Source organism: Pagrus pagrus (genome assembly GCF_965226575.1).
Source record: "Pagrus pagrus genome assembly, chromosome: 12".
In the NCBI taxonomy this organism is placed as follows: domain Eukaryota; kingdom Metazoa; phylum Chordata; class Actinopteri; order Spariformes; family Sparidae; genus Pagrus; species Pagrus pagrus.
The window spans coordinates 6,992,449-7,020,444 of NC_140196.1; the positions used below are offsets into that span (position 1 = coordinate 6,992,449).

The window sequence follows — 27,996 nt, forward strand, 5'->3', positions numbered from 1 at the left end:
CCCGACGTGTCAGAGCGAGCGCTGCAGCTGGTGTGCCTTTCATAGGATAGAAGTGCTGATTGTGAACAAAGTGCAGGTGTGGGGAAAACCTCGCGCCCCCCGCAGAGACGCAGCGGCCGAGCAGCTGTTGTTCGACACAAAGCTTGTTCCGGCAGATTGTGACACGGCTAAAAATGCGAATGAATGAGGCAGCGAAAGCCTATCTGATTGTTCTTAGACAGTGGCTTTTAAAGCCTCGACTTTGAGAGGCCGAGTCGCAGCGAGCCATATCGATCATCGGCAGGCCAACCTCGAATCACTCCAGTGTCACAGCGGAGAGGGGAGCAGGCGAGCGTTTGTCCGGCGCGTCACGTCGCCCACAGGACTGACAAACACCCAAATAAGAGTTGAAGTGACATCCATTTTGTGTCACTTTGATGACCGTGTGTGCGGCAGCAAAACGCCTCTCTGACATTTTGTCATCTAAACTGCTGCTTTTTGTGATTTTGTTGTTCAGAGTTTTGTTTTTCACTTTGATCATATTTTCCACTTTTCATCCCGATAACTGCTGACCCAACATAACCAGATATTTACCAGATATCCCCCTTATTTACTCTTTTCTTTCCTTTCCTTTCGTTTGTTTAGTTCTTGGTTTTGTTTTGTTTAGCCGTCCTTCCTATTCGTTTCCTTCTCCATCTTCCCTTTTCCTCTGCCTCTACTCTTCTCCCCTTTCCTTTTGTCTTACATCCTATCATTTCCTTTCCTTTCCTTTCCTTTGGATGACTCTCCCCTCTCCTCCCCTCTCCTCCGTCCTCCTCTCCTTTCCTCTCCTCCCCTCTCGTCTCCTCTCATCCTGTCATTTCTGTTACCTTCCTCTCCTTTCCATTCAATACCTTTCCTTTCCTTTCCTTCTATTTGACTCTCCTCTCCTCCTTTCCATTAGTTTGTCTTGCCTTACCTTTGGTGCACTTCCTTTTTCATTTCACCCCTTACTGTGGCTTCCCTTCCTTTCCTTTCCTTTCCTTTCGTCTTATATCCTATCATTTTCTTTCCACTCCCCTCCTCTCCTCTCCTCTCCTCTCCTTTCCTTTCCCATCTACTCCTTTTCGTTGCCTCTCCTTTCCTTTCATTTACTTTCTTGCCCCCTCTTTTCCTTTCTTTCCTTCCCTTTGGCTCTCCTCTCTTACCCTTTCTTTTCCTCTCCTCCTCTCCTCTCCTCATTCCTCCCACAACTTCCCAACCATTGGAAAGTCTAATTCGGGTTCATCCCAAACGGCCATGTGGATGTATAATTCATTCACTTAATTCGCTGCAAAATCGCCTCATTATATTATGAAGCACATTCACCATAGAGAAGCAGATCAGATAGTGGTAAGTCAGAGCTTGTCTGGTCTGTCTTCAACTCGGCGATGTGTACACAGGGAGGAACAACACACTGTGGGGTCTCACACAGTACAAAGTCTCATTAAATGAAATGAGGCTTCTAAAGGAAACACTGAAAATCCCATAATTCAGTCAAAGGGAGCGACGACCAAAGGAGCCCGGCTGATAAGGGTTTGTTCATCTGACGCTCTCTCGAACAGAGCGGCGAGTATCGTTTGGCACAACCGAAGGGACGCTGTTTTTGTTGTAGACGCTGGCGCAGGAATCTCTTTGGCCACTATGTTTGCAAAGTCAGCCTGGTTGTGGATAATTGGAGCGATCAGTGACAAGCAGTCTGGCTAAGAGAAGATAGATCACCGTTGTTGATGGTGGCAGCGGCACAGAGAGGAGGAGGAGGAGGAGGAGGAGGAAGAAAACAATCTTGTATCCTGTCCTGTGCACATCACGGCAGAGAGCTCAGACTGCTGTCTGCTCTCTGTCTTGCTGACTGAGATTAGTCTCTTAACTCCCCGTGAGGCCATTAAGAGCTGATTATTGATGCAAAAGGTGTATGACTAGTCTACCGTCTGCTGCGTGTCTTAAAGGCACAACCTGGGATTTAAAGGGAAGCCTGAACACACAGCACGTGATTGAAAGGTCTGTCATCGTGTGCGGTGTTGGAATAATCTGAAGAATGAGTTGCTGACTTGATGAACTCACGTGAACGCACCTTCAAGATGGAACAACAACTCAGAAAGTCAGCAACAAAAGTCATATATCTTGGTCCAAGATGTCCTTTCGCCCTCTTTTCAACCAGCTTAGATACGCTTACAACATCAGCGTGCACAAAACACAAAGTTGTGTCATCATTTTAATAATTTGTTCATCCGTAGGTTGAAAGAGAGACGACGTTAGTTCATTTAAAGCTGTTTCTCCAGAGTCACACTGCACCGGTAGCTGAACTGTGTCCTGCATGAAGACATAATTTAATGTGTCATATAAAATGTCATAAATGTGGAATTATAAGCTGTGAGCCGCCAACGAGAAGCTTCCCGGACATCGTAATGAGAATATTTTTATACATTAATGTAAATAAGACACTGCTGTGATGACATGAGTTGACAGATGCGACTGTGTGACAGCTTTGACTACTCAGAACAGAAAAATGCACAAGCTAAAAAGATAAATAAAGGCTACATACACCAGAAACAAAGCGGCTGTTAATGATTTGAAGATTGGTGGTTTGATCGCTGACCCTGCAATTGTATTTGTTAGTGCTTTAAAAAACCTTTTATCATCTTTAATGTGCAAACAAGAGCGTATCATCATTTTGGAGCCTGACTAAGAAACCACATCCAATTTTCTCAGTTGAAAGCCAGTTACCCAGAGGAATATGGTCCGAATGTGGACGTTTAATCAACGTCTGGGATGCAGAAACATGGCGGACAAGAGTAAATGTTTGGTTGATGGTGAGAAGCTTTTTAATAATTAATTGCATGTCTATTTTTTGCTCACATGTAATTTGTAATATGGCAGGTTGTAACCATCAGTTGGTGTCCGCAGTGAGTGACCCAGAGTAAGAAAAGTTATTTATTCACATTACCCCGATAAATATAACTTTCTTTGTAGTGTCAGTGTTTCAGCGTTACGACTAAAAGCTCATGAACACATTCAAGTCAGAAGAAAAACCTCCCAATTACATTCTCTGAATTCATTTTGACGCGAGGAAAAGTTTTCTCAAATTAGTAATGTTGTGAATAAAAGAGTAAAGTGGCCTTTATAATGCATACTGCCACACAAACTGCTGACTTTATGATGTGATTTACAAATAAAACTCTCCAATTATGTGAACTTAATATTAATTATCATTGACGTGTTGACTTGTGGTGAAAGCACAGGTGTGGAGAACAAAAATGAATAATGGCTGAACTCCTGTTACCTGCTTTAGTTTCACTTTAGTTTCTGCTGTTGTGCAATCAGGCAGGTTATTAGTTACACTTGTGTTTCTCCTACGATGGCAAATCAACATTTCTGCTCAACAAATCGTCTGAATACATTTCATTCACACTTTACAGTTAAACCGGAAGTGGTGCCACACTTTTCCAAAGCAGCTTCTGAGTGATTGAAATGAACGCAGCTCGCATGTTGATCAAACGAGTCGTCTGTCGGATGACGCAGGACTAACTTCTGTCACCGGTTGCACTGGTGCACCTTTCTTGACTTAGGTGCACACAACAATACATTTTAATTCAGTTTCTGAGACATTATGTTAATGATTGTAAACAGGAACGAAGGTGCAGATGTGTTATGTGCTTAAAAAAATCAAGCTCAAATATTATTGTGGCATTATAAAAAGACATTAACTGACGTAAAGGTTTGAATTTAATGTTCACACTTCACACTATAGAGCTGTTTGGTTTGGCAGAGTATAAATTTAACTTAGACCTGCAGGGGGGGCAGGAACTAGTGTGCGTCGTGTTGTACAAACAGTGGGAGCTAGCACAACAACAACAGCAACCCACAAAGTTGTAAATTATACAGCGTTTTTCTGTCATTAACCTCTGTCACTGACTGTCCTTGCACTCACTGCAGCAGCGCAGCGTCCTTTCCTCTCTGCTGCTTTCATTATGTCGCTGTGCATTTATACAACGAGAATATAGAGAGCCACACAGTTCAGTCACGTTGAGCAAATGAATGGGGAGTTAAATGTAGCGCTGTAAAGGGGCCACACATGCCCACACAGTTGTTTTCATTTATTCTGGTTTATTAGCCCAAACTTACTTCACGAGCCGCTAAGAGATATAAAGGTGCTTCGTCTCCCTCATGAACAGCTGCAGCAAAAGCTTATCAAAGGGTCAGACAGACGTCAATCAAGCACAGTGCTACATGCCCACACAGCCGGCGTTCACATCGTGTTGTTAGACCAAAATCAGAGCCGGAAAAACCACCCCCGAGTTTTTTAGGTATTCTGACAGCGACGATTTCTCCGTGGTAAAAAGAACCACATTAGCATGCTATCATCATCATCGTCCCTGTGTGTTGCATCTAAATGAAAACCAATATTAACACGATGTGAAAGGAAGGGTTTGTTTATACCTGCATATTAAGAAAAGTCTTCAAATACACAACACCACAAAAGAAACTGCGGGGGGGAAACATCTTGGGATGTTGTGTGAACTCGGAAATAAGGGAGGTTTTTCCTTTTACTTCTAATTCTGTTGGAGATGTGTGAATGCAGGATGAGAGGAGGTCTCATCAGGCAAAATCAGTGAAAACACCTGTGTGGGAGGACCATGAGTGTGAAGGGCCTTTAATGCAGCATTTTCTGGTGACGTCGCAGTGGATTATATAAAACGGAGTAATCACAAAGTCAAAATCACAGAATGTGATGCACCAAAGAGTGTTTCTACGGGCCGAGCATGCAGGTTTTGCAGGTCGCGTATCGACAAACATGAACCGTGAAGAGTAACTTTCGAAACACGTGCCTGAATTTGTCATTTGCATTGTTTTTCGAAGGTGCTTCTTCCTATATAGGTCTATCTGCCCCTCTGCTGCGTGTCAGTGTGCACTGTCACCACGTATAAATAACTCGCAGGCCTCTGCACCAAAGCCACCACGCACAATTCTCCCTTAAATTTAACCAGCGACGGATTGTGGGTCTGACATTACTGCCGGCCCTGAAATGGAAACCTCCACACAATGCTAGCTGGAGCCTCAGTGGGGCTGTAACAGACTGCCGGCAGACGTGTTTCGCTAACACTCTCTAAATGATAAAAATGTCACTCACAGTCCTATCTGGAGGCGTGGCGAATTCAGCCGGCAGCATCAGCACCAGCCTCACTGGCACGGCTGGCACTTTTCTGCCTTACACGTTATAGTTATATATTTTTTTTTAATAAACACATCTTCAGCTCAAATACTAATCCTCACAGAGCTGCAGAAGAAAAAGAGAAAATGTGACAACTGGCCAGAAAGAGGGTTCTGGGGAAATGCTCTTTCCTGCCCTCAGCAGAATAATATATATATATATATATATATATATATATATACTCTGGGATGGTGGTGAAAATGTCTGAATAAGAGTGAATACTCACAGAGCACACAGCATTAATTTCTAATGTGAACGCATGAATGTTTCTCCTCAATTTATCCTCAAAAATACAGGCAGTTTGAGGATTATACACACACAACTTAGGACTTAAGTTGTTGTCAGTTTTCAGGCTGCTTGAAGAGCAAATTCAACTGACGGGAAAAAAACTTTCCACCATCAGCTTGCTCGTTTCCGTGACCCCCACGGTGGAAGAAACCATTGCTCAAACACAATGGGTTCCTCTCCAGCCTTTTAACTCCCATCATCCAGGACACAGCGCACAGACAAGAGCAGCAGTAAGCACTTTAGTTGCTGATTCGTTGTCTCCTAAACCATTTATTGGACATGATTTATCCCCAAGTGTCCGGCCACATGGCTGAAGAAACCCCTTTGGGCAGCTCCGTGCGATGCTAGCCAGACATGAGGCCGCCCGAGACGACGTGAAGAAGACAGCGCTCGAATGTCTCGCAGTGCACCAGGACTTGTGTCGACAACAGGGCCCTCCCGTCTCCCACAGGTTTTCCCCTCCCCCTCTCTTTGCTCCCTGTAGCAGACAGTTAGCAGTAGCACTGCACCTCTCAAGGACAACCACCACCAGAGAGGATAGAGAGAGGGGAAGAAGAGGAGAGGGAGGAATCCAGATTCAGAGGGAGGGATGGAGACGAGAGGGGAAATCAAGGGGGAGATATTTAAGAAGAAGAGAAAAAGAGGGGATGAGATAATGCAAAGGGGGGATAGTTAAAGACGCATAACAGATGATACAGAGTGCAGGTAGAGTGAGAGCCGGTGAGTGAGTGATCAGAGAGAGAGAGAGAGAGAGAGAGGCGGCCATGTTTGCTTACGTCACCTTCAGGATGACATTGGCAGGACACACAGGTCTGCTGCCTCATCAATTCTACCGCTGCCCGAGGGGACATCATATCACACACACACTCTCTCTCTCTCTTCCTCTTTCCCTATGTCTCTTTCTCTCTCGCCCACATCAGCACCCCCTCCTCCACACACACACACACACACACACACTTACGCCCAGCCCCTGGCGACGTGGCTCTACCTGGCCGAACACACCCGCAGCCTCCGATTGGCTGCTGAAAGCCAGCAACACTCCCCCTGCTCCCCAGCCAGCGAGACTCTGCTTGGAAACAGAGAGGCTGCTGCACTGCTACCACTACAGGCCACTGCTGCAGCGCCGCTCCGATCCCCCCCCCCCGTCCTCGTGTCAAAAAGATGTCTGATAGGCTGTCTGACGATAATATATATGAGAGGTTAAACGGCACCTGAGAGCGTGTGATTGAGGTCGTAACGCAAAAGGAGAGGGTTTCGGTGTGACCTCGCGCTGCACTTTTACACGTTTCAAAATTCATATTCATGATATTCAAATCCTGCATTATGAATACATGAATACAAGAGAGTGATTTACATTTCAACAGGGGCAAATAATCAATAATGTAAGAAAACAACAGAATATATGCACGAGTTAATGAGCTGCCCCGCTGCTCTGATCAACTAAGAGAATTTTTTTAAAAACTGACCACAGACCAGCGGGTCAGTCACGACAAACACATCAACACACAGTTGAAACCCATCCAACTTTTTGTCCCCGACAGATCCTGAAACCCAAACTGGTATCAGCAGGTATTGAGTGAGTAATCCTCCGATACCAGAGATCCTCTTCAAATCTGCAGATATCTTCTATGTGCGGTAACACGAGGCTGCGACAACATGTCAGTTGTCAACGATAAAAACTGCAAAACTAGATGAAGTTGATCTTCAGCAGCATTTGCAAACCTTGCACGTCACGGTCAGCACTTCCAGTTTCATAGTAAACACCGACCGCTGCCAGCAGCTAACTGGTACACAACGGAAAGCTCTGACAACACCAAGGGAGGTCGTTGTTTGCCCAATCCTGTTCAGTAAAGACCACAAGAGCTCCGTCTCCGGCTCTGCGTCATCACTCGTGTTGGGCAGAGCGCGGCAACATGTGGTGCCGTTATGTGACGCCAGCGGAGCAGAGGAGCAGGTCGACGGCTCACGGCAGAGATTGCGAGAAACGGGATTGAATAATTAAGAATCATTAAAAATCATTGGATCAGTTTGTTTTTTTGTGATTATTTATCTAACTTTATCTAAAAACATGTCAGATTTATGTTTATTTTTTAAATTTATGACACAATTTTCATACTTTGTTCAATTATTAAGGTTGACTGAGATACATAAACTTGTGTTGAGTTACAGGTCCTGACCAAGACATCGTTCAGCACATAATCCCCCATAAGACAGCATTGTCTTCATTTTCACACTTGTGACGTGTTAATTAGTAAACTTCAGAGGTGCTGGGAGGCAGATTTTGCTCCCTCTGGATGGAGCCAGACTTGTCCTGCCAACTTCCTCCCGGTCTTCATGCTAAGCTAAGTCAGCCACTGCTGGTGGTAGCTTCATTGTGCAGACGTGAGGGCGCGCTCATTTTCTCGTCTGACTCTTGGCAAGAAAGCGCGTTTCCCAAAAATGTCAAACTTTTCCTCTGAGGGTGAAACTGCACGTTAAGCGGTTAATAGGAAACAGCAAACAGAGAGGTGTTGAGAACATGCGACAGAGATGACTTAATGAAGCTTCTCACCTTTTCCTGATACTGCCGTCTGGAGGAGTCCAGGGACTGAATAAGAGCGGTCGCATGGCCAATAAAAACAGCATAGCAAGTAGCTCCTACAATCATACTCAGCATGGTGAGCCAGATATCTGAGAGACTCTCCGGGGCCTGCCGGCCATAACCGATGCACAGCATGTGGCTCATGGCCTTGAATACAGCGAAGGAGTACAGCTCAGACCAGGTATCATTCTGTGGAGAGAGAGAAAGCAGGGAGATAAGGAAAAAAACAGGTAAATGACATCAAAGTTACATAAAACAAGTTTACAGAAGACAGAGAGTCGGGAAGTAGAAGAAAAGCTGTGGGGACGGCGAGGTCATGGAATAGCACTTACACAAATGAGAACTCCGGGGACGGAGTCGCATTAGAAAAGAAAGACGGCGGAGGAGGAAACGACATCAGGGGAATCCTTCGAGGCCTAATCAGTAAAGTAGAGATGGTTTGGAAATTATTTCCTCGGAGGGGAATGATAATGAGAGGTCATTAAATATGCCCTTTCAGAGCTGCGTGAATAGGAATCTACTACAGGCGGTGACAGCCAGCCAGCGGTCACCAGGCTGCTGGTGTCGAGACTCATGAAGGGACGAACCTCAGGTTGTAAAAACATCAAGAAGCATTAGTGATGTTGTTGGATCACTTCGACGACATCTGAACAACACTCGGTATACTTCCCTAAATAGCTAAAAGTGGCTCGGTGTTATTCCTTTTATGCCAAAACTCCCTTTATTGCAAAAGAAAAAAGGCAACCAAACAAGCTGAGTTGCTCTGAGACGTTTGTGCACCAGGCCTCCTTTGTTTCCCTTTTTTTCTTTCATTAGCTCTGAGTGCTGACTGCAGTGACCTCGGCCTGCACACACACGGCCGCTGATGCCAATTAATTCAAGGTAAAGCCAAAAAGCCGGGATTGAACCTCCCCTCCCCCCGTTTTTTTTTTTTTGGTGGGATTTAAATTATTCTGCCAGAGAAACTAGTATCCTGTGTAATGAAACTGTATTATTAAAGCTTCTGCCCATGGATGGAAAAATGAAGTTAAAAACAGCATCCTAAAAAAACCTTTTAGAGCCTGGTCTCCAAAGCACAACACACACACACACACACACACACACACACACACACTAAATTCGCACAGGGCTACACAGAGGTTACAGTCTGCACTTAGATAGGAAAGGCAATCAACTATATCCTCTCTTATAGCTTCTAGACGTGCATTAGCAGTATATTAGTGCGTTTGCCGTCACGTTGTTAAACACACTTTCCTTTCCCAGGCTTAGCTCATGTAACTAAATTCGCCCCGTCACCGTCCTGTTGAATCCCCGTGTCTCCAAAACTCTTCATGAGCTACAAGAAACAATGCTGTTTTCAGATTTGTTGCACTATAGACACTTTCAACACAATCTAGAAAAAGGTTTATATGGTTTATTTAGATTAAAGCAACATTATGTAAAAGCTTCAAAATCATTTTGATGGTTCAGCGTCTTGTAATAAGGTGAATTATGTCTCCATCAGTTGTTTCTGCTCAACATACAACTTTTCAACACATAACACTGTTATGATGTGAGCTCTGTTTGTAGTCGGCACCTACATCACGTCTGACAAACTGTTACACACCTGGGATTTGTATTTACGACAGCGGGTGTTGCACCCAAATCGCACAAAATGCCAATTTCTACATAATGTTGCTTTAAGAAGTAAGAATAATTTCCTGAACACCTGCGTTAATGTGAAACATTCAAAGCCACCAATGCCAGAGATACATGGACACCTGAAAAGTGACGATATATTAAATAAAAGCAACAACGGCTCTTTTAAAAATCTGCATATTTTGTACCAGCAGTGGTGTAAACGTTGGGGGACACAAGGAAACACGTGATCTGTTAAATGTTTTTAAGGTACAGCTGTCCATATTGGAGAAACTCTGATATTCGTGTGTTAATTTATACTTGCTCTGATGACAATGTGCTCAAAAGTCTGGTTAAACTTCAGACTCGTTGCCACAAATGCTACAAGTCGTCTGCATGTAAGGATGGAAACATGTTTTTATACGTATAGATGGATCAATGTATGGACCGCCCATCTCTCGTTTCCCCGTCCACCTCAAGTATGTTATGAATGCTGAAAGCCTCGAGCCCACACGGAGTTAACTACACAAACACGGAGTGATGATTAAAATAGCTACTAATTGTTTTGCTATAAATATGGTCGAGTTCATAAGAGTCAGAAGTGGTTGTTTAGAAATTCATAACTTGGCGGCTGCAGTCAGAAGGGAAGTAGCAGGGTCCTGTTTCCTATAAATAAATTACATGATATTAGATCAGTGCAGACTTGTGTTCTCACCCATAATGATTCCAGTATTTTTGGCAGTATCTGCGGCATTTCCGATACTGGTATCTGTATCGGCACAACCCTCGTTATTATAAAGCGGCTGATTAGATAATGAATCAATTCTTTGAATGACAGAAAATTCATATGAGCTCAGTGTCAACCGTTTTGTTTATCAAGTTATGTTACATATCAAGCATTGTGACATGTTCGACGTATTTTGACAGCTTGGGCTCCGGGGAACTGTAATCGATTACAAGATGAATGAATCAACGAATACAAAAAGACTGATCGATCAATAATTAATCGCAAAACACATGTACGATACAACATGCACGTGTCTTCTGCACAAATACCCGCTAAAGGACGACACAGTGATGGAAGGACTTCAACGTCATGAGTGGAGTCCAAAAATAAATACAGCTCCACCAAGTGGGCTGAGGCTAAATGGTGTATGTGAAAACAGAAAGAGAAACAGTGGAGTGAAACAGATTGAATAATAGATGAACGATGAGCACTTTGATTCTGAAATAGCACAGGCAAGAGAGAGGCAGAGAGCGACTCCATATCCTCATAAGTCTCAGCAGCCCTCCCCGGAGACTTCAGTTTGGGAACTATCCGTTGCATTGTTGGTAATCACCGTCTCCATTAGCTGCAGATAGTCTGTTTGAAGTTGGCTGATAACGCAAAAGGGCTTTAAATTTATCTTCCGTCGTCCTAAAATGCCTTTTTTTCGTGGATGCAGCTGCGACCTTGCTGAAGCAGCCGGCCTCACGTGTCCCGCGCAGATGCACAAACATACATTTCACCTGCCAAACTGAGCGACCACACGCATGACAGTCAGGCGCCTTCCAGAAGTGACCGGACGTGGCAGCGTTTGGCTCAGGAGGAGAGTCTGAAGTCACGCTAGCGGCTCTGTGAGGCTATAACGCTTGTTTTCCCTCATTAGTTTTTAATATTTAGCAGAAAAAACATCTGTGGCGAGATATCAGAGAGGTTTATCAAAGGTTTGTCAGGTGCTAACAGTGTGAAGACGTGCGTGACTTGTGTAAAAGTCAAAGGGTCATGTGAAATTTTATGGTATAACATTAAAAGGTAAAGGTACTAAAGGTAATGTTGGGTGAAATAGTCATTGCTTTGTGTGAACAGTTACGCATAAAGTAAGTTTTAATTCAACCGTCATTTTTTACTCCGTTACCACCTTAGGTTAGCGTGTCAGCATGCTAACATTTGCTGAGCAGCACAAAGCAGAAAGTATAGCTGAGGCTGATGAGTTATTAACTTAGAAACAGTCTGAACACAGGAAGACTGTGTCCAGTTTTTCTGTCCTGGTTGGATAAAGCAGGCAGGGATACCATACTTTTCTTTTCTACTACATGAGCAGGAGGAGGAGAGACGCTGTTACCCACCAAACACCCGATAACAGTGACTACTGTTGGAATATAGAGCTATTTAAGATTTATTTTATTAAGAAAATAACACTTAAAGCGACAGGATACAGTGGAAGCACAGCCATAATTCACATTTATAACAGGGGGATGGGAATATGGTGATTAATCCTGCAATTTGCCAGTTATTTCAGTTGGACTTCCCCCCTTCTACCATCTGCGTGTTACCTTTTGCAAGGACACCGTCGCCGCCCAAGACGATTGTGATTAGTTTAAAAAAATTTAAACAAGCCAGAGTGTTTTTTTCCCCGTCCCAGAATGATAACAGGTTGAGTCAGACCTTTCTCCAGCACTAAAACAAACTGTGCAGATAGGTCTGGCTATGCAAGTCTAATTTGAAAGTGACCATCTGCTCCAAATTGCAAGTTCCAACCCAATACTTGTCAGTTAAGGGTCGGTTAAGGGCACCGAATTCATTATGATTTATCCTCCAGGGACCATGAATGTTACGGTGATCCATCCAAAAGTTGTTGAAATATTTCAATCTGGATCAAAACCGACCGAACGACCAACATGGCTCTCCCTAAAAAAGCTAGCACGGCTAAAAGTGCACACAAAGAGCTGCACGGGATGAACTTTTGCCCCGTCACCGCTCCCATCAGTTCACACCTCCTTGCACCAGGAGGTGAATGACTGAGGCTCTGTGTCGGACTGATAGGTGCAGGGACGGAAGAAAAAGCCGAGACAGTGTGAAGCAGATAAAGGAAAATAAAGTTTTATCACCCTGAATGACCAATCATTGTGTGTGTCCGACGGCCGATAAGCTGGACAAATATTGAAAGAGAATTGACACACATGTAACAAAGCTGGTCTCCGTCTCACAGACACACACCGGTTTATTTTACAATGTCTTATCTGAGCTTATTGTGCAGTCGGCTCTGTCTCCTGCTTCATCTCTCTCTCTCTGTCGCTCTCTGCCTTTCTTCTCGTCGGCCTCAGTGAGTCTGAGGGGTCTCTTTGTAATCTGAAGAGCGGGCGGTGAAATATTAGCTACAAATTAATTAGTGAGCTTCAGAGGTGTAGGTAGGTTTTTACTTTTACTAGCTAGTTAAGGCGACGATCCCCCGGCTCTCGCTTCACGCATAACACACAGTAATGAGGGTGGGATTGATTAAACACATAAGAATATTTCCCAAAATGTCAAACTATTCCTGTAATATTAAAATAAATTAAATACTGGGTGTTAATTTTTAATTGTACTTCTCAAGTGGAGCTCCAGAAACACATTTTATTTTTTTTTAAAAATGGTCAGAAACAATTACAGCAGAAGGACTTTTAGTCTCTTGAATGAGTCAAGCTCCAAAAACATTTCCAACAAAGCTGCTTGATAGCTTAAATGCTTGATAAATGTCTGTGTATTTTAAATAACATGACCTCGGTTTGGCTCGTCTCCAAACTCAAGCAGAGATAAGCCCAATGACATTATCAGGGGTTATTTCTTAGACTTGGCAAAGCTCCTCCAGAGCGACAAAACACACATTATTTTCCACAAGCTGAGTCGTAATGAACACAAACTGACTTCTAAGTTCTCCTGTTTATGTCGATACATGTTTCCTTAAAGGATAAGCTCATCCAGAAATGAAAATTCAGTCACTATCTGCTCACTCCCGTGCACGATGGAGAGTCGAGTGAAGTTTCGTCGTCCACGAAACATTTCAGGAGCTTCACTGCAAAACAGCGTCGCAGCATCCTCCCAAACAACTGAAGTGGATGGATAATGCAAGATGGATGGAAACCAACTGAAAAAAAAAACATAAAATGGCTCCATACAGCTCGTCCAGAGTCCCGAAATTGATTTGAAAAGGCCTTATTTCCATGGACGAGCTGTATGGAGCCATTTTATGTTTTTTTTCAATCACACTTTGTTATTTCAGAAAATGCTGTTTTGCTGCGAAGCTCCATAAATGTTTTGTGGACTACGAAACTTCACCATCCATCTGAATAGATGATGACTACATTTTTCCTTTTTGTGTGAACGGTTCCTTTAATGTGTAAAAGGCTGACCATAACAAAGTAACTGTTACTCAGCTGCAACATTTGCACATCTGCTTTACAACATAAGGAAGCTTGAGTAATGTTTAAGTGCGGTGCGTCATGCTTGAGTAGGATGCTGCGGGCCTGCCGGTCCTCCAGCGCAGTGAGATCCTTCAGAACAGAACACACCTGAGCTCCTCTGGGACGGAGATAATCACATCCTTCCCCTCCTCCTCGCCCAGGAAGCAAACACCACCTAATTTCTAGTCCATTCACAGAGGTTAGACAGCTGCTTTCACTTCTCATGTTTATATGCTCTTAAAGCAGCTTAGCGGGTAGTTTAAATCGAATTTGCGACGTCCAGCAGCAGACCTGTAATACTGTTTGGTAAAACTAGGTGTGGTGGGTAAACAGATTGTGATTTAACACCGGCTTATCTTCTCCAAGAGAGCAGACCACTGTGCTGCAAAGCCCCCCCCCTCCTGCTGATGGCAGCGGGGGATCATGAAGAGACGTCTCTGTGATGTGAATACAGTAAGGGATGGGTACACGCAGTTGTAATTACAGCGTTGAAACTATCCTCTCTGTGTTTGTCAGTTAGCTCTGCTGTCACTATTATTAACCAGTCGCCTCTGTACTCAGCGACCAACCTGCGCTCCGCCATGAAAATGAACTACGCGGCTGACAAGGCTGCGCGACGCTAACGCTAAATATAAATGAAATTAATGGATGGAAGTTGAGGTGTACTGCAGAAACAACCTATGTTCCCTGAGGTATTACAAGTTCGAGTGAATCCAATTACTGGTTGGTGGATGTCATCCAGAGTTACAGAGTGTTCTCGACGCCCTCCATGGGTCCTGCCCGTGGGCCCGCACACCACCGGAGCCACTATAGGGTGCGACGCTTGATGGATGGCCTGGCTGCAGCACAATGGCTAATGTTACAAGTTGTCAGCCACTCAATAGGGGGGCGGTCTCAGGTGGCTGTAGGCAGCCCGTACCGTGCCAGAGTGGCCCTTTAGCTCGAGAGTGACGGCTCTCTGGAGACGGACTGTCTTTGATTATCCAGAGAGAGAGAGAGCAATGGAGGAGTCAGTGGCCTGTCAGCCCCCAACTTCATCAAACTCACTGCACTGTACACAGCACAAGGTTGTCCTCTTCAGTCTCGTGTAAGTTATAAAAGCAGAACTATTTAAGGGTTCACAAAGTTAAGGTTGTTGTGCTATAAAGCTTCACAGGGAAGGTCAGCATAGTTTATGTATAGCTGCATATCAGCATTTTGATATTGCGTCTGGGAAAGCAAAGGTTTTTTAAAAAAACTATTATTTTCATTATCAATTCATCTTTAAATTATATTCCTGATTAATTCATTGATCATTTAATGTACATAATGTAAAAATCATAATTTCTCAGAGCCCAAGATGGCGTCTTTAAATAGCTTGATTTGTCCAAGCGACAACCTCCCGGGCTTAAAAAAATGAATGCTAAGTGCCAAAAACTGCAAAAATGAGTCAATCCCCATAGAGTCCTATGTTAAAATGGCCATTTATAACAGAAATAAACATGTTTACAGACTGGTACAAAAAATGGTTACGTTCTCTAAACTAATTTTCGCCTCGTCAGAACTCTTGCCTTTAATTCTGTGACTTTGTGACATCACACTACATCACCATGTCACACGTTTGTCTCATTATTGCCTAGCAGCTTGTTTTGCACCTAAGAAATGATTTAGCACAGCTGCTCAGTTGTTGTTAGCGGCTCTGGGTCAGGCATGTCTGAGCTGACCAATCACAGCAGACTACGTATTCGAGGGGGGGGCCTTAAAGAGACAGGAGCTAAAACAGAACACAAAATAAAATTATAAACCTGAAAATGAACATAATACGTCTCTTTCAAGGCTTAAATTTATACATAATTAAGGGCGTGGGTGCTTAGAGTGACAGCTAGTGACACCACAGTAAAAGGTCTCCACCTCCACCCATTCAAACACCTCCACATTTTTGGATAAAACAGGAGTTACGCGGAGTCTGTCACTGCCAAGATGGCGACGACCGGAGTCATCACACTGAGCAAAATGGTTCCTCAGAAACTGATTGGTGACATCACAGAGATGACAACGATGTCAGCGGTTTTGACCTAAACTGAATGATTTTCAATTTACAGCGATGCAAAACAGAAAAGCAGTGAATTATAGATGTTTGAATATTTGCTGATCAGCTACTTGATTAATTAACGGACATTTTCAGCTCTTACTACATCAACTTATCTCTCAGCCTAGCTTTACAGTATTCATCACCTGTGCTTTTTTGTAAAGAAATGCACGGCTATAAGGATTCAGTGTTTACTCTGCTTTGTTACATTCACTGTGAGTGTATTTCAGTGGAGGGTAAACAGTTGAATGATGCAGCATGACGGAGTTTTTAATAGTTTATAACATCAAAGACTCGGTGTGGACATGGTCCAGCGTCGGCCTCGGGGACAGCGGAGCATTCTGCTTATTGTAACAGTGACGCACATGAAACTTAAATATATTCTCTTTTATTTTCTGACAGGTTAAAACTGCAGTGATGTGAATCTACTCTCTGAATTTAAAATGATTTTTCAGCTCGGTGATATGAAGAGCAAACGTCTATACCTGTTTTGCCACCATAAAACATCTTAGTATTTTTTTCTGACAGCAGCTAATGTTGATTGAATATCACATGAAAGCTCCATTCATCAGACCCCAAAATATCCTCACATTAGAAATACTGAGCGCCCGAGTCAATATTGTAATATATGGTTTTGCCAATACTGTCCAGCGCCGCAGACGTGTGCCTGTAAAACTGCAGTACGTCTCCGTCCGAGAGAGGAACTCCTTCCCTCTCGCAGACGTGAGCGAGAGAGGACGTTCATTCTCAGCGCCACATTAACTCGTCCCAACTGGAATTAATCCTGTACGACCATTAAAACAAGGGTCAGCGCTGCCATCCAGGACATACTTCAAATCTGAAATTTACAAGTAGTCATGGCGGGCCCTCACGGTGTCGGGGAGCGGGACCCAATCTGTTTAAAACCCCATTTGGACCTGTGCCTCGTGTCTGGGTTAGCGTGGTCTCCCCTCACTCAGTAAAAGGCTGGGCTGACAGACAGACCTATAAACAACCAGCTTTTATCTCTCTGAGAGAGACATGGCAACAAAGAGCCCAGCTGCCTGGCCATATCCCCCCCACTCCACCCTTCCCTCTGTTTTCCTCTTTTATCTTTCCTGTCATCACCCCACCGCGCTGAAGAGGAGGCGTTGGGGGGGGGGGAGCTAGAGGTGCGTTTGAATCTTTCTGTTTCGCAGCTTCTTCATTGGTATCCTACGGTTGTTTTCTGTGTCTGGCACACCAGCTGAATGCTACTTCAGAGGGCAGTGATATGAGTAATTTTCTGGATTTGTTGGAACACAGCACTGACTTTTCCTCCTGAATCCAGTGATAGCATAATTGCAATAGGCATCACTTAGGGTAATAATGGCTCCCTGAATAGTGCAGAGCTCTGTTTTCCAAGTGGACCGTATTGATCTAAATTACAGTATGCACAACTATCACCGCTAACCTGGAGCACTCTTCGTTTTTTTAGCAACGCAAGCAGCACGACTCAGGGGATGGAAATGTAAGTCCGAACTGAAATAACAACTGCTGGATGGATTGTTATGAAATCTGCTGCGGACGTTCACGTTTCCCGGAGGATGAATCCTAATGACGCTGGTGTTTTTCTAGGACTTTTCATGTGGCGCCATCATCAGATCAAAATTTAATTTGTCCAGTATTTAGAGTTTGGTCCAATATCTTATGTAAACACTAATGATATTCTCCTCTAACTCTGCAAATGTAATCGTGCTAACACACCAATCTGAGATAGTTAAAAGATCATTTCAGCATCATGACTGTGAGCTTGGCTGTAGATTTTTGAAAGTTGGGACGCTGTGTAAAACATAAATAAAAACAATTTGCAAACAAATTTCCTCTTTAATGTTGAAGGAGACTCTCCTCACGTGTCATGTTTTGAATTACACTTCCTGTCTTTGTCTTTTTTCCAGCCTGTTTTCTGTGTTCACCTGTGTTTCGTTAGTTAACCCCTGTGTATTTAGTCGGTGTGTTTAACCTTTTCAGTCGTCAGGTCCCCGCTCCTGCGCTTACTGCTTGTGTCACATCAGTGTTCCTGCTTGGTGCCTGCCAGTTCAACCATGTTTTTACCAAAAAAACGGTTTAACAAAGTGATCCTGAGCCCGTGCAGAAATATCCTTTGTACAGTCATGTGGTTCACGAAGTGGTGAACGTCGGCCCATCACTGCTCGTGCACAACTGAGCCTTTCGAGGACGCCTTCTTCAAACCCAGTCATGATACTGTCACCTGTTAGCAATGAACCTTTTTACCTGTGAAATTCTCCAAAATGTCTCATGTTTTTGGATCAGTCCACAACTTTCTCAGTCTTTTGTCGGCCCTTTCCCGACTTGTTTGAAATGTGGCGCTTGCATCTAATTCAGAATAGGCATATATATTTACAAAAATCAATGAAGTTGACGAGATAAAACCTTCAAATATATTGTCTTTGTACTGTTTCCAGTTGAGTTTATGTCAAAAAGGGTTCCACCTTTTTTGAATCAGGGTTGTACAATCTATATCATAATTTGTATTTACTGTAAAAATGGTGTTGCTAGTCTGCTCTACACACACAACATCTAGCGCATGTATGTCTGTCCTAGAAGAGGCATCCTTCCTCTGCTGACCTTCCTCAGGTTTTGTCCATTTTTGCCCCATTAAAGGGTTTTTTTGGAGGGTGTAAGGACACCAAACAGATTCACATTCAATTTTTAGCTGTTTATGACCTGACTTTCATATCGGGAGGTGGAGGGAATGGTGGTGGAGTTACGGGCCAGTGACCTCAGTTTGAGACGCTGTTTCAACATTTGTAAGCGTGAAACAACTGGATATTTTTCATGAGGGACCACAGGACAATTTCCAGCTGCGTTTGTGGCGTCAAAAAATCATATTTCTGTTGATGTAAAGTCAGGATATCTTCAGGTGTGTTAAACCTAGAGAAACGTAAAGTTTCAAAATATAGTTGGTTTGTAGAAACGTGCATTGCCATCATTTATTCTGGACATTGTATTGAGCTGATAGTGTGGCTGTAGACTCTTTAATCTTGTATGAGTGACCAGGACCTCCATTTATCACTGCTCACCCTGATAAAGGAAGACTAAATCAATCAATATGTTCTTCCAGTCCTACAATAAAGATGGGTTAATAGGAAAATAACCACATTTTCAGTCATACAAAGTTTTCAGGCTTTCCTCTGTTGATGACAACATCCTCACAAGAGCGCTGGGGCCTCCGTTTTTAGTTTATCATGGTCGCAAAATATTGATTGACATTCAGCCAATATTTTCTGACGACCCTTAGTGACTTCAATCAATATTCTGTGACCACTGGTAGCTCTTTCCCAATCACCCTCGGAGTAAAAGGCGCAAATCCAGTTCCAGGGGGTAGAGATGTGCAACTTGGTATGCGCAGGCATGACTCCCTGACACTTACCTCCATCTTGTTGAGGGACACCCAGCAGTCTGAGGGGAAGTCCTGCAGCATGGGAACCAGGAACTGTAGGCAGCCGTCCCAGTGACACAGCAGCAGCATCATGCCAATCAGGTTAAAGATCCGCATCACCGCACTGGCCAGGTCATAGGTCATATGGAAGATCTGGAGCGAGACGATAAGACAGGGAGGGGAGTTGGATTTTTGGAATAAGAGCTCAGTGAACACGGCTGACATAAGTTTGTCAAACACTTTTTGAATTCACGTCTCAGTGGCAGGACTGGCTCCCTGCTCGGCTCCACAGTCTCCTCTGGACTATACCAAGTTTGATTAATGAGCAGGGGAGACAGGTTCCCATCAGTCCCAAATCAAGCACAGCAGGAGCGGGCAAGACATTTGTTACCGAGATACATGACATCAATCAGAGGCTCAAACACGCACACGAAACACTCACGCATGCCTGCGGGCTCATTGTTACACTAACAACACAGACAGACATGCCAACACGTACACACACACACACCCATTCAAACACGTAGAGTGATGGACAGGGACCATCATGATCCTTAACAACTGATAGTCTATGTCGTCTCACACATCAATCACTCTGAGTCACCGGACAGTCACTTAGGCCAATCATCTATCACCTCGCTGACTTCGACAAGCCAGTCCTTGTTGGTGCTCTGACGCCATTTAATACCATAATAATCTTTATACGGTCTAAATCTGTAACACAATACTTTTCATAGTCAACCATGACGAGACATCTGATAGAGACTACTATGAAGGAATGGGTCATCTGTTAGTCAGTGCAGCTGAGGGAGAAGTGATACACTGCGATGGGAGCGATGAGGAATGAGACTGGACATGAATCACATGTGCTGATCTTTCTAAATGCCGCTTTAACCTTTATAGGGTTTTTACTGTCACTTTTTATCAATCACCAACTGACAACATAGACTCATTTGTCATATCTGTTTCACTGAGGACAGATGAGAGAAACTGGACTGGCTGTACAGAGCCGCGCTGCTGATGGAGACGTTCAGCACCGTGGACAGCGCCAAGAAAGTTACAGGAAGTAAGTAGCTTATTGTTCAGGAGCCTCATTTATAAAAATGTTCTTGGATTTAAACTTAGTCTGAAGATCATTTTAATTGTGCTTGTTTTGTTGTTTTACTTTCCTTCAGTGTTTTATTGGTTCTCCTGCATGTAAAAGATCTTGAAAGTTAAAAAGGTCAAAACAGCCGCACCAACGGAAGCTCCTCTCTCCCAGAGAAAACACTGCTCCTCAAACGCCTCACCGGTAGTCCCGCCTTTAATTCCGTGACTTTGTGACATCACGCTACATCACCATGTCACACAGTTGCATAATTTATGCCTAGCGGGTAGTTTGGCACATAAGAACTGATTTAGCACAGCTGCTCTGTTGTTGTTAGAGGCGCTGGCTCAGGCTTGTGTGAGCTGACCAATCAGAGCAGACCAGGTGTTCAGGAGGGCGAGGTCTTAAAGAGACAGGAGCTAAAACAGAGTGCTTCGGACAGAGGGAGGATACAGAGCTGCAGCACTGGACAGTGTGAGAAAACTGATGTGTTTTTTGAGCATTAAAGCATGTAAACCTATTCTGAACCTGAAAATGAGCCTAATATGACAGATTATTTTACTCAAACTGATTAATCGATTATCAACATAGTTGGTGATTGATTCAATAGCTGACGACTAGTCGATGAATCGCTGCAGCTCTATCTGAAGCTGGGCATTTCATGCGTCAGCTGTCCACCACGTCTCCACTCTCATTCTCCATGCATGCCAAGTATCACTTCCCATCACGCGCCGCTGTGTGTGTGCGTATGTGCGCGCATCACATCATATCTTCAGAAATCCAATTATCCAAAGGTCAAGTTAGCAGCCGAGCCCCACTGCGCTGCTCACCACTGCAAAATGCCAACACCAGGCTGCCAGCACTGACATAAACGAAAAGTCGAGTGATCCCGTGACATTGTCGGACCTCCTGTCTCCCGGCCTGCTCTCCTTCATCTGAGGCAGGAGTCCGGAGGAGAGGCCGGAGCAGGGAGGGCCATCACTGACAAAGTGCATCCCTCACAGGGTACATAAAAGCTGAGCAACCAGGGAGGGCAAGGCTGGCTCTTGAGCTAGCATCGGCACCCATTTTCACGTCCAAAGTCTGGCTGTCAGGCCCCTGAGGAAATGCCAGCTTATCTTACCTCTTCAGTCCCTTTAAATGAACAATTAGTGACATATATAATCACAGTCAACAGCCCCCTAGTGCTGAATATTATCATCACCCTCCACCCCACCTGCTCTTCCTCCAGCGCCTTAATTGATTAACTGCGTTTGCCCTGTTAATAGGCCGCTTATTAGCCCGCCTGATGCCACCTGTGAGACTGCCAGGTCAGACAGAGAGACAGAGGGGTGAGGGGAGGGGGGAGGTTGTGTGACAATAACAGTAATTAGAATGCAAACTTTGTTAAAGCTCAAACATCCTGCTGACATTAGACATTTCTCACCAGGTGGCAGGTGAGAACATTAATATGGAGCCTCCAGGCGGAGGAGAGCAGGCCGCTCGGAGCAGACAGAGAGGCAGATTGTTGGTTTGGTCGTGAGCCAACAGCAACATATTGGAGGCAAATCAGTGACCTTTTATCACTGGCTAGATTGGGTGTTTCTTCCTCTGTGGCGGAGAGACTGTGTGATTAGATTTCATATATTTACAGTCAGGAAATGTGTGCCCTTACCTCTTCCCACTGGTGAATGTAGCGTATTAATCTGGACAGCCTCAGCAGCCTCAGAAGACTCAGGATCTTGGTGAAGCGGACGATCCTCAGGGCCCGAGCAGTCTTGTACACCTCCGAGTCGATCCCTTTCTCCACTATGAGGAATATGTAATCCACTGGGATGGAGGAGATAAAGTCCACAATGAACCAAGTTTTTAGGTACTTCTTCTTAATGGTTTTAGGGTCCAAAATGATGTCTGAGTTGTCCTCGATGATGATCCCGGTGCGAAAGTTGAGCACCAGGTCCATGAGGAAGAAGGTGTCGGAGACCACGTTGAAGATGATCCAGGGCGTGGTGGTCTCGTCCTTGAAGAAGGTGATGCCCACGGGGATGATGATCAGGTTGCCCACCATAAACAGCAGCATTGTGAAATCCCAGTAGAACCTAAAGCAGGCGTGTGTGTGTGTGTGTGTGTGTGTGTGTGTGTGTGTAGTCGTGGTGTGTGCACATGACAGTGTGTTGACATGGGTACAGGAGGGGAAAAAGGGAGAGGGGGGGGACAAAAATAGAGTCAGATAAGAAAAGGGAGTTGCTGTGGAAAGTCGATAGACACAAGAGACTTTCTGACTCGAGATGGAAAAGCGTAAACAAAGCGGAGGAGCTACACTCTGCCTGCCCGGACACGAACAGAGCTCAGCTCGCACAATTATAATTGTTTGTTAGAGGCAATTTCTCCCTTTCAATTAACACTCCTATAATGCAATAAAATGAATCTTCTCTCTCTCTCTGCGCAGCGAGTAAAAATAACTTTATAAGAATTGCTGATGAAGTTTTTCCTGTGTTCTGGTCGGTTTTCTATGACTGATGAGCTCTTCATGCTGCATTTTCAAGGTTTAAATGATGAGTTTAAAGATGGGAGCTCTCTTCTTAACCCTTCTGTTTTCTTTATTTACAGATGATCCAAATCTAAGGACGGGATGATAGAAGAATTTATAGTGGAACATGATACAATAAGTCTTAATTTTCATTATCTAGATTATCATGAGTATCCTCACATGACTGACTTGAAAAAGCCGTCTAGCTCACTGACCTACAGCCCTTTATCGGTTTCCTGATTTATTTTGAATTTCTAAGCCTGTCACCATGACTGGAGGCATGTCATTGTAAAGTGAAGAGTTGAATTGGATGTGTCCAAACCAAAAACATCGACAGGGAGATGAGTTTATTTGTGCGGGAAGACCTCATGATTTACGATGACTTATTTAAGATTCTTTGATTGTTCGTTTTTCACTTAAAAATGACGTGTGTCTTATCGGTAATGCAGTAAAAATATTTGTTTTCGTACTAAATGTAAGGTTAAAGTGATTCCAGTATGCTTTTGTACAATTTTTAAGAGTTTTTAGAATATTTTATTGCTTATCAGGATAATATCTTGTATCGCAATTATGCAGGACAGGGTAACCGTGACATGCCCGTCCACACTGTATATGTTTTTTCTTTACATTACAGGAAACTTTACTTGCTTTTTTTCTGATTCTTTCGTCTTCTGATGTTACTAAAACTCCACATTCAGAAAACCATCGTAGTGATTATTCTTCTCTTTGCCACAAACTACAGAAAAGGCCATAAAACAATGAAATATATCATGTTTTATATGATGTGAGCACCTGTTACATGGTACATGTGTTATCTTTCATATTGACTGTTGTTCAGGTTTGGGGAGAAACAGAGTAAATCAAACGGGATTATGTTATTAGGATTAAAAAACTGTAACTGTATTTTGGTAAAGTTTCTAAAATAAAGATTGAAATAGTCTGTAACCGTGCACATGTGCACACATGACGACACTTCACCAGCCTCACACAACATCACGGTGTTGAGTGAAACTAAATACACAAGTGTGTTTTGAATATAAACTCGAAATTAAGATTAAATAAAAGTCTTCCTACTGATACTTCTTTTCTGTAACTTTATTTGCATATGTTTGGTGTTGAGGTAATCCAAACGTAAGGGGAAGTAATCAAGTTACATTACTTAAATATTGTGATACCTGGATTACATTTTTTAAGAGGTAATTAGTTATCATCCAAACCTGCTTATGTTTGTGGTAAATTAGACCTCTTCTGGACAAACTATGATAATAATAATAATAATATAATTTGCCTAAAGTTCAATGTAAAGTTGTTCTATCATGTTTAGTCAGTGTGACAAGTTATATAACTAGATGTGAGATTTTTTTACTGGAGACAGAAAAAACACCTTGAAAAACACATGATGTTTATGCTGAAGTCCCCTTAACTTTATATGTAATAATTAAATATACACATCAGTTTATACATTAGTCTGCATTCACTTAATGTAATAAGACAAAAGCTTTTTAATTTTTTCAAACTGACTCAACATGACATGAAAACGTTGCAGTAAATGTGATCTTTAAAGGTGCAGTATGTAGTTTTGGGGAAGAAGAAATTTAAATCAGAAGAGAAAGATCTTCATTGGCTGATTTTTTTTAAGCCTGAACAAACTAAATAAACTGTCTTTGTCTTCATGACTGAATAAACTGAATAAACAAACTGACCTTAAAGGACAACACAGTTTCATACTGTTTTGCTTTGTTTATATGTGGCGGACCCTGCCACCTCTCTAGCTTCAAACAGAGTTCTGGACCTTATTTTCCTCTGAGAACAGCTCGTTTATTCACTTATGGGCAAAATACAGATTTCTGGGTTTGTATTAATATTATAAATATAAAAATTCTGAGTTTGAATTTCTTCTCCAAAGCCCCATAGTGCCTCTTTAAAGTAAATGTTTTAAGTAAATTGAGAACAAATATAGAAATCCAAACAGAGTGTGTGAGATGTGGCACTGCCAACACACCAACATCCTTCAGTATCGACAGCCAGAGTCTCTGAGACGCCAAACAGAAGTCATTTTCTAAACATTTCTGCAGACTGAATCATGTTCATCCTCAGTTCTCACAGAAGGAGACAAAGTCATGAAGCTTTAACCTGATGACAGCATGTTGGGTATGTTTCTGGGGGTTAACGCAACATCAGGGTTAATTTATAAGCCTGTTATCGACCTTCCGGTCCACATGGACACCGAGAAGGTGAGTGCGTGCGGCCGGTGGTGATGTGGCACTTTGTGAGCGGGACAGGGAGTAAAAAGTAGTGGCGGTCTGAGCCCGTCAGAGGAGGCTCTGCAGGACAGGTGCAGCGCTGAGTCATTACACTGCGACTTATGCAACAAGCTCTGACTCCTCCACTCCACGGCGACAACAATAACCGCCCCGATTTATTAAAACGCGTGGAGCAACTTTGCTGCCTCAACTTTGCATGAATTAGCGCGAGAATGGCGGCTGGAAGCTCCGCACAGCGACCCGAGCGGCGCGGAGAAGGTGTCCCGCGGTCCGGTCGCATCTCTGCCGCTGAAAAACGTGTCTCAAGTGTGGCCTGTGGTCTACTGACTCGGCGTTATGTGATACAAATGGGCCAAACATGAATGGCGCTGTGAAGGAGGAGGAGGAGGAGGAGGAGGAGGAGGAGGAAGAGGAGGAGGGGGGATGGATGGATGGATGGAGGGAGGAGGGAGGAGGATGGAGGGGGTTTGAAGGTGGCGCTCAAACGCGCGAGCCGACTCCAAATGAGACGGAGCTGTCCACTCCTGGTGGTGCTGAAAAGGCGAGCGGGCTGATTTTCTGACCCAAATGCGCTTCAGCGACTGATACATGTCGAGTAAAAAACGGGGAGGGGGGGGTGGATAAAAAAAAAAATAAATAAAAAGGCGCATTTGTCACGAGGCGTCTTGGCTCGTGGATTTCCTTAAATATTTGTCAGACCAAAAATATGAGCTGGATGTCCAGCTGGTCCTCTCTCCAGCCTGAGCCGAGACAAACAAAGCGCATCCGTCATTAAAACGCAGGATCCGGGGAGCCGAGCGGGCGGACATGTCTCCAGTGAGCGTGCTTGAGGTTTTCGCACACTTGGCTCAAGGTGACATTCCATTACTGAGTGCACACACACACACAATCACACACACACACACACACACACACACACACACGCTCTCTCACACACACGTAGCCTACATCCTGTCAGCTCTCGTCGCAGAGCTCCTACTGGAACAATAACCACATCTTATTATTTTTTTGAGAGAGAGAATAATTCATAAAAAACGAGCCTCTGCATTAGCATCGCTCCGCTGTCCCCTCTGTGTTAAAATGTGCGCGCACCGCAACCAAAAGTGGAGATGTGTTAGCAGGCCGGGGCTTGTTGAGCATCCCAGACATGCTACTGTACATACAGACCGGAATAGGGATTTGTTTACAACCTTGAAAGGACACTCTTTTGCTCAAGTCCATCTGCCTGACAACAGGTTGTTTCGGGGGGGGGGGGTTAATGGCAGCACGTTGCAATGCATCGATTCAAATCTCTACAGATTTCGATCATAAAGGGGCTGAAAATGTGGAGAAATCATCAGCCTCTAGCCGGGAACAATAACCATGCGTGTGTTCCTGCGGAGGCGCAGCGGTTACTCACTATAAAGTGAGTTGTAGGTGACAATGAGGATCCATACGGGCCCCGCATGACTTTCAACGTGCAACCAATGGCAGCCCCCAGCTCTTACCTGAAATCGCTGTAAGGGTGGATAATCCAATTTCCAGCTGATTTGACCCTCTCCTGCTCTCTCTCCACTGCTTTTTGACTACCATACATGCGTAAGGAGAATTTGTTAACTCCGGGCTGCAGCATACTACTAAACTGCCGCTGCATGAAGCTGGCTTGGCTGCCCCGAGGCTCCGCATCCTCGGCGGGCACAATTGGCGGTCCATCCTCCGGCTTCTGGAAAGTGACAGAGTTCCTGGGCTGCTGGGTCTGAGTCTGAGTCGGGCCGTGCAGCGAGGACGAGGCTTTCCGGCTTGGTGCGTTGGAGAAGGACACCTTGGAGTCCTTTTTCTCGGGGACGCCGCTGGACACGGGGGTAGTGCCGGGGTTTGCGCTCTCTCCTCCGTGCGCCCCGGTCAGGGACCCGCCTGGTGTGATCGAGCCGTCCATGCTGGCGGAGGTCGAGTTACAGGCTCCTCGCTTGGCGCTCCCTCCGTCCTCGGCCCTCCCCGACCCTCCTGTCTGCTTCTCCTGCTTGGAGATGATTGAGCGCAGGCTCCCGGTACCCGAGTCCCTCCTGCATTCTCCGTTTTTGTTGCATTTCATGCTGGAAATTGGAGCGACGCTGTTGCAACCATCACCCGCTGTCGCGTTTAAAACCTCGACCGCGACCGCTGATTCCGACGCCTCCGCCCCAGATGCTCTGCTGGTCTGGCCGCGCTGGGCAGCATCGCCCGGACAGGGTGTCTGGGTCTCGGTGGCTCTGGAGGCAGCAGTGGGCCGTGGAGCGGCGGCAGCGTCCTCTGTGTGCGTGTGGTAGGGCTCCTTGTTGGAGTTTCTCCTGGAACCCGAGGACGCGGCTCCCCCTCCTGGCGTAAAGTTCTTCATCCTGATACTGCCGCCGCCTCCTCCTCCTCCACCTCCGCCGCTGCCGCTCCCCCCGGCTCGGCGCAACCGTGGATGCTGAAACTTGGACTCCTCTTCTCCGTCCTCCGTCTCGTCCATCACGACGTTGCTGGCCGCCCCGGGCTGCTTACCGCTCGGTGAGGCGGAGTCCAGACAGTTCTGGCTGCTGCTGCTTCTTGTGCATTTGGACGCGGCAGCCTTGGGTGCGCTGATGTGGCTGCATCCGCTGCCGCCCACCGCCTTCTTTTTCATGGTGGCAGCAGACGCCGGTGAAACCTCATTCCTGTCCATGACATTGAGCATATCAAATTTTGCCTCCAATTATCTTTGGAGAAAACCAATCAGAGATAGAGGGGAGATGGAGAGAAGAAGAGGAGA

At 44.6% G+C, this 27,996-nt stretch overlaps 1 protein-coding gene across 1 annotated transcript in view; it reads right to left on the reverse strand.

The window, feature by feature from the left end:
- The window catches only part of LOC311266477 (potassium/sodium hyperpolarization-activated cyclic nucleotide-gated channel 2), a 40,237-nt gene extending 12,242 nt beyond the window's left edge, over positions 1-27,995 (reverse strand). Inside the window, exons 1-4 of the mRNA XM_084368851.1 lie at positions 26,735-27,995; positions 22,129-22,552; positions 19,379-19,540; positions 8,049-8,267 (exon numbers count right to left, since the gene is read on the reverse strand). Coding sequence (XP_084224977.1) covers positions 8,049-8,267; positions 19,379-19,540; positions 22,129-22,552; positions 26,735-27,921 — 1,992 coding nt within the window. The 5' untranslated portion in view covers positions 27,922-27,995. The remainder of the gene's footprint in view (positions 1-8,048; positions 8,268-19,378; positions 19,541-22,128; positions 22,553-26,734) is intronic.
- Between the last annotated feature and the right edge of the window lies 1 nt (position 27,996).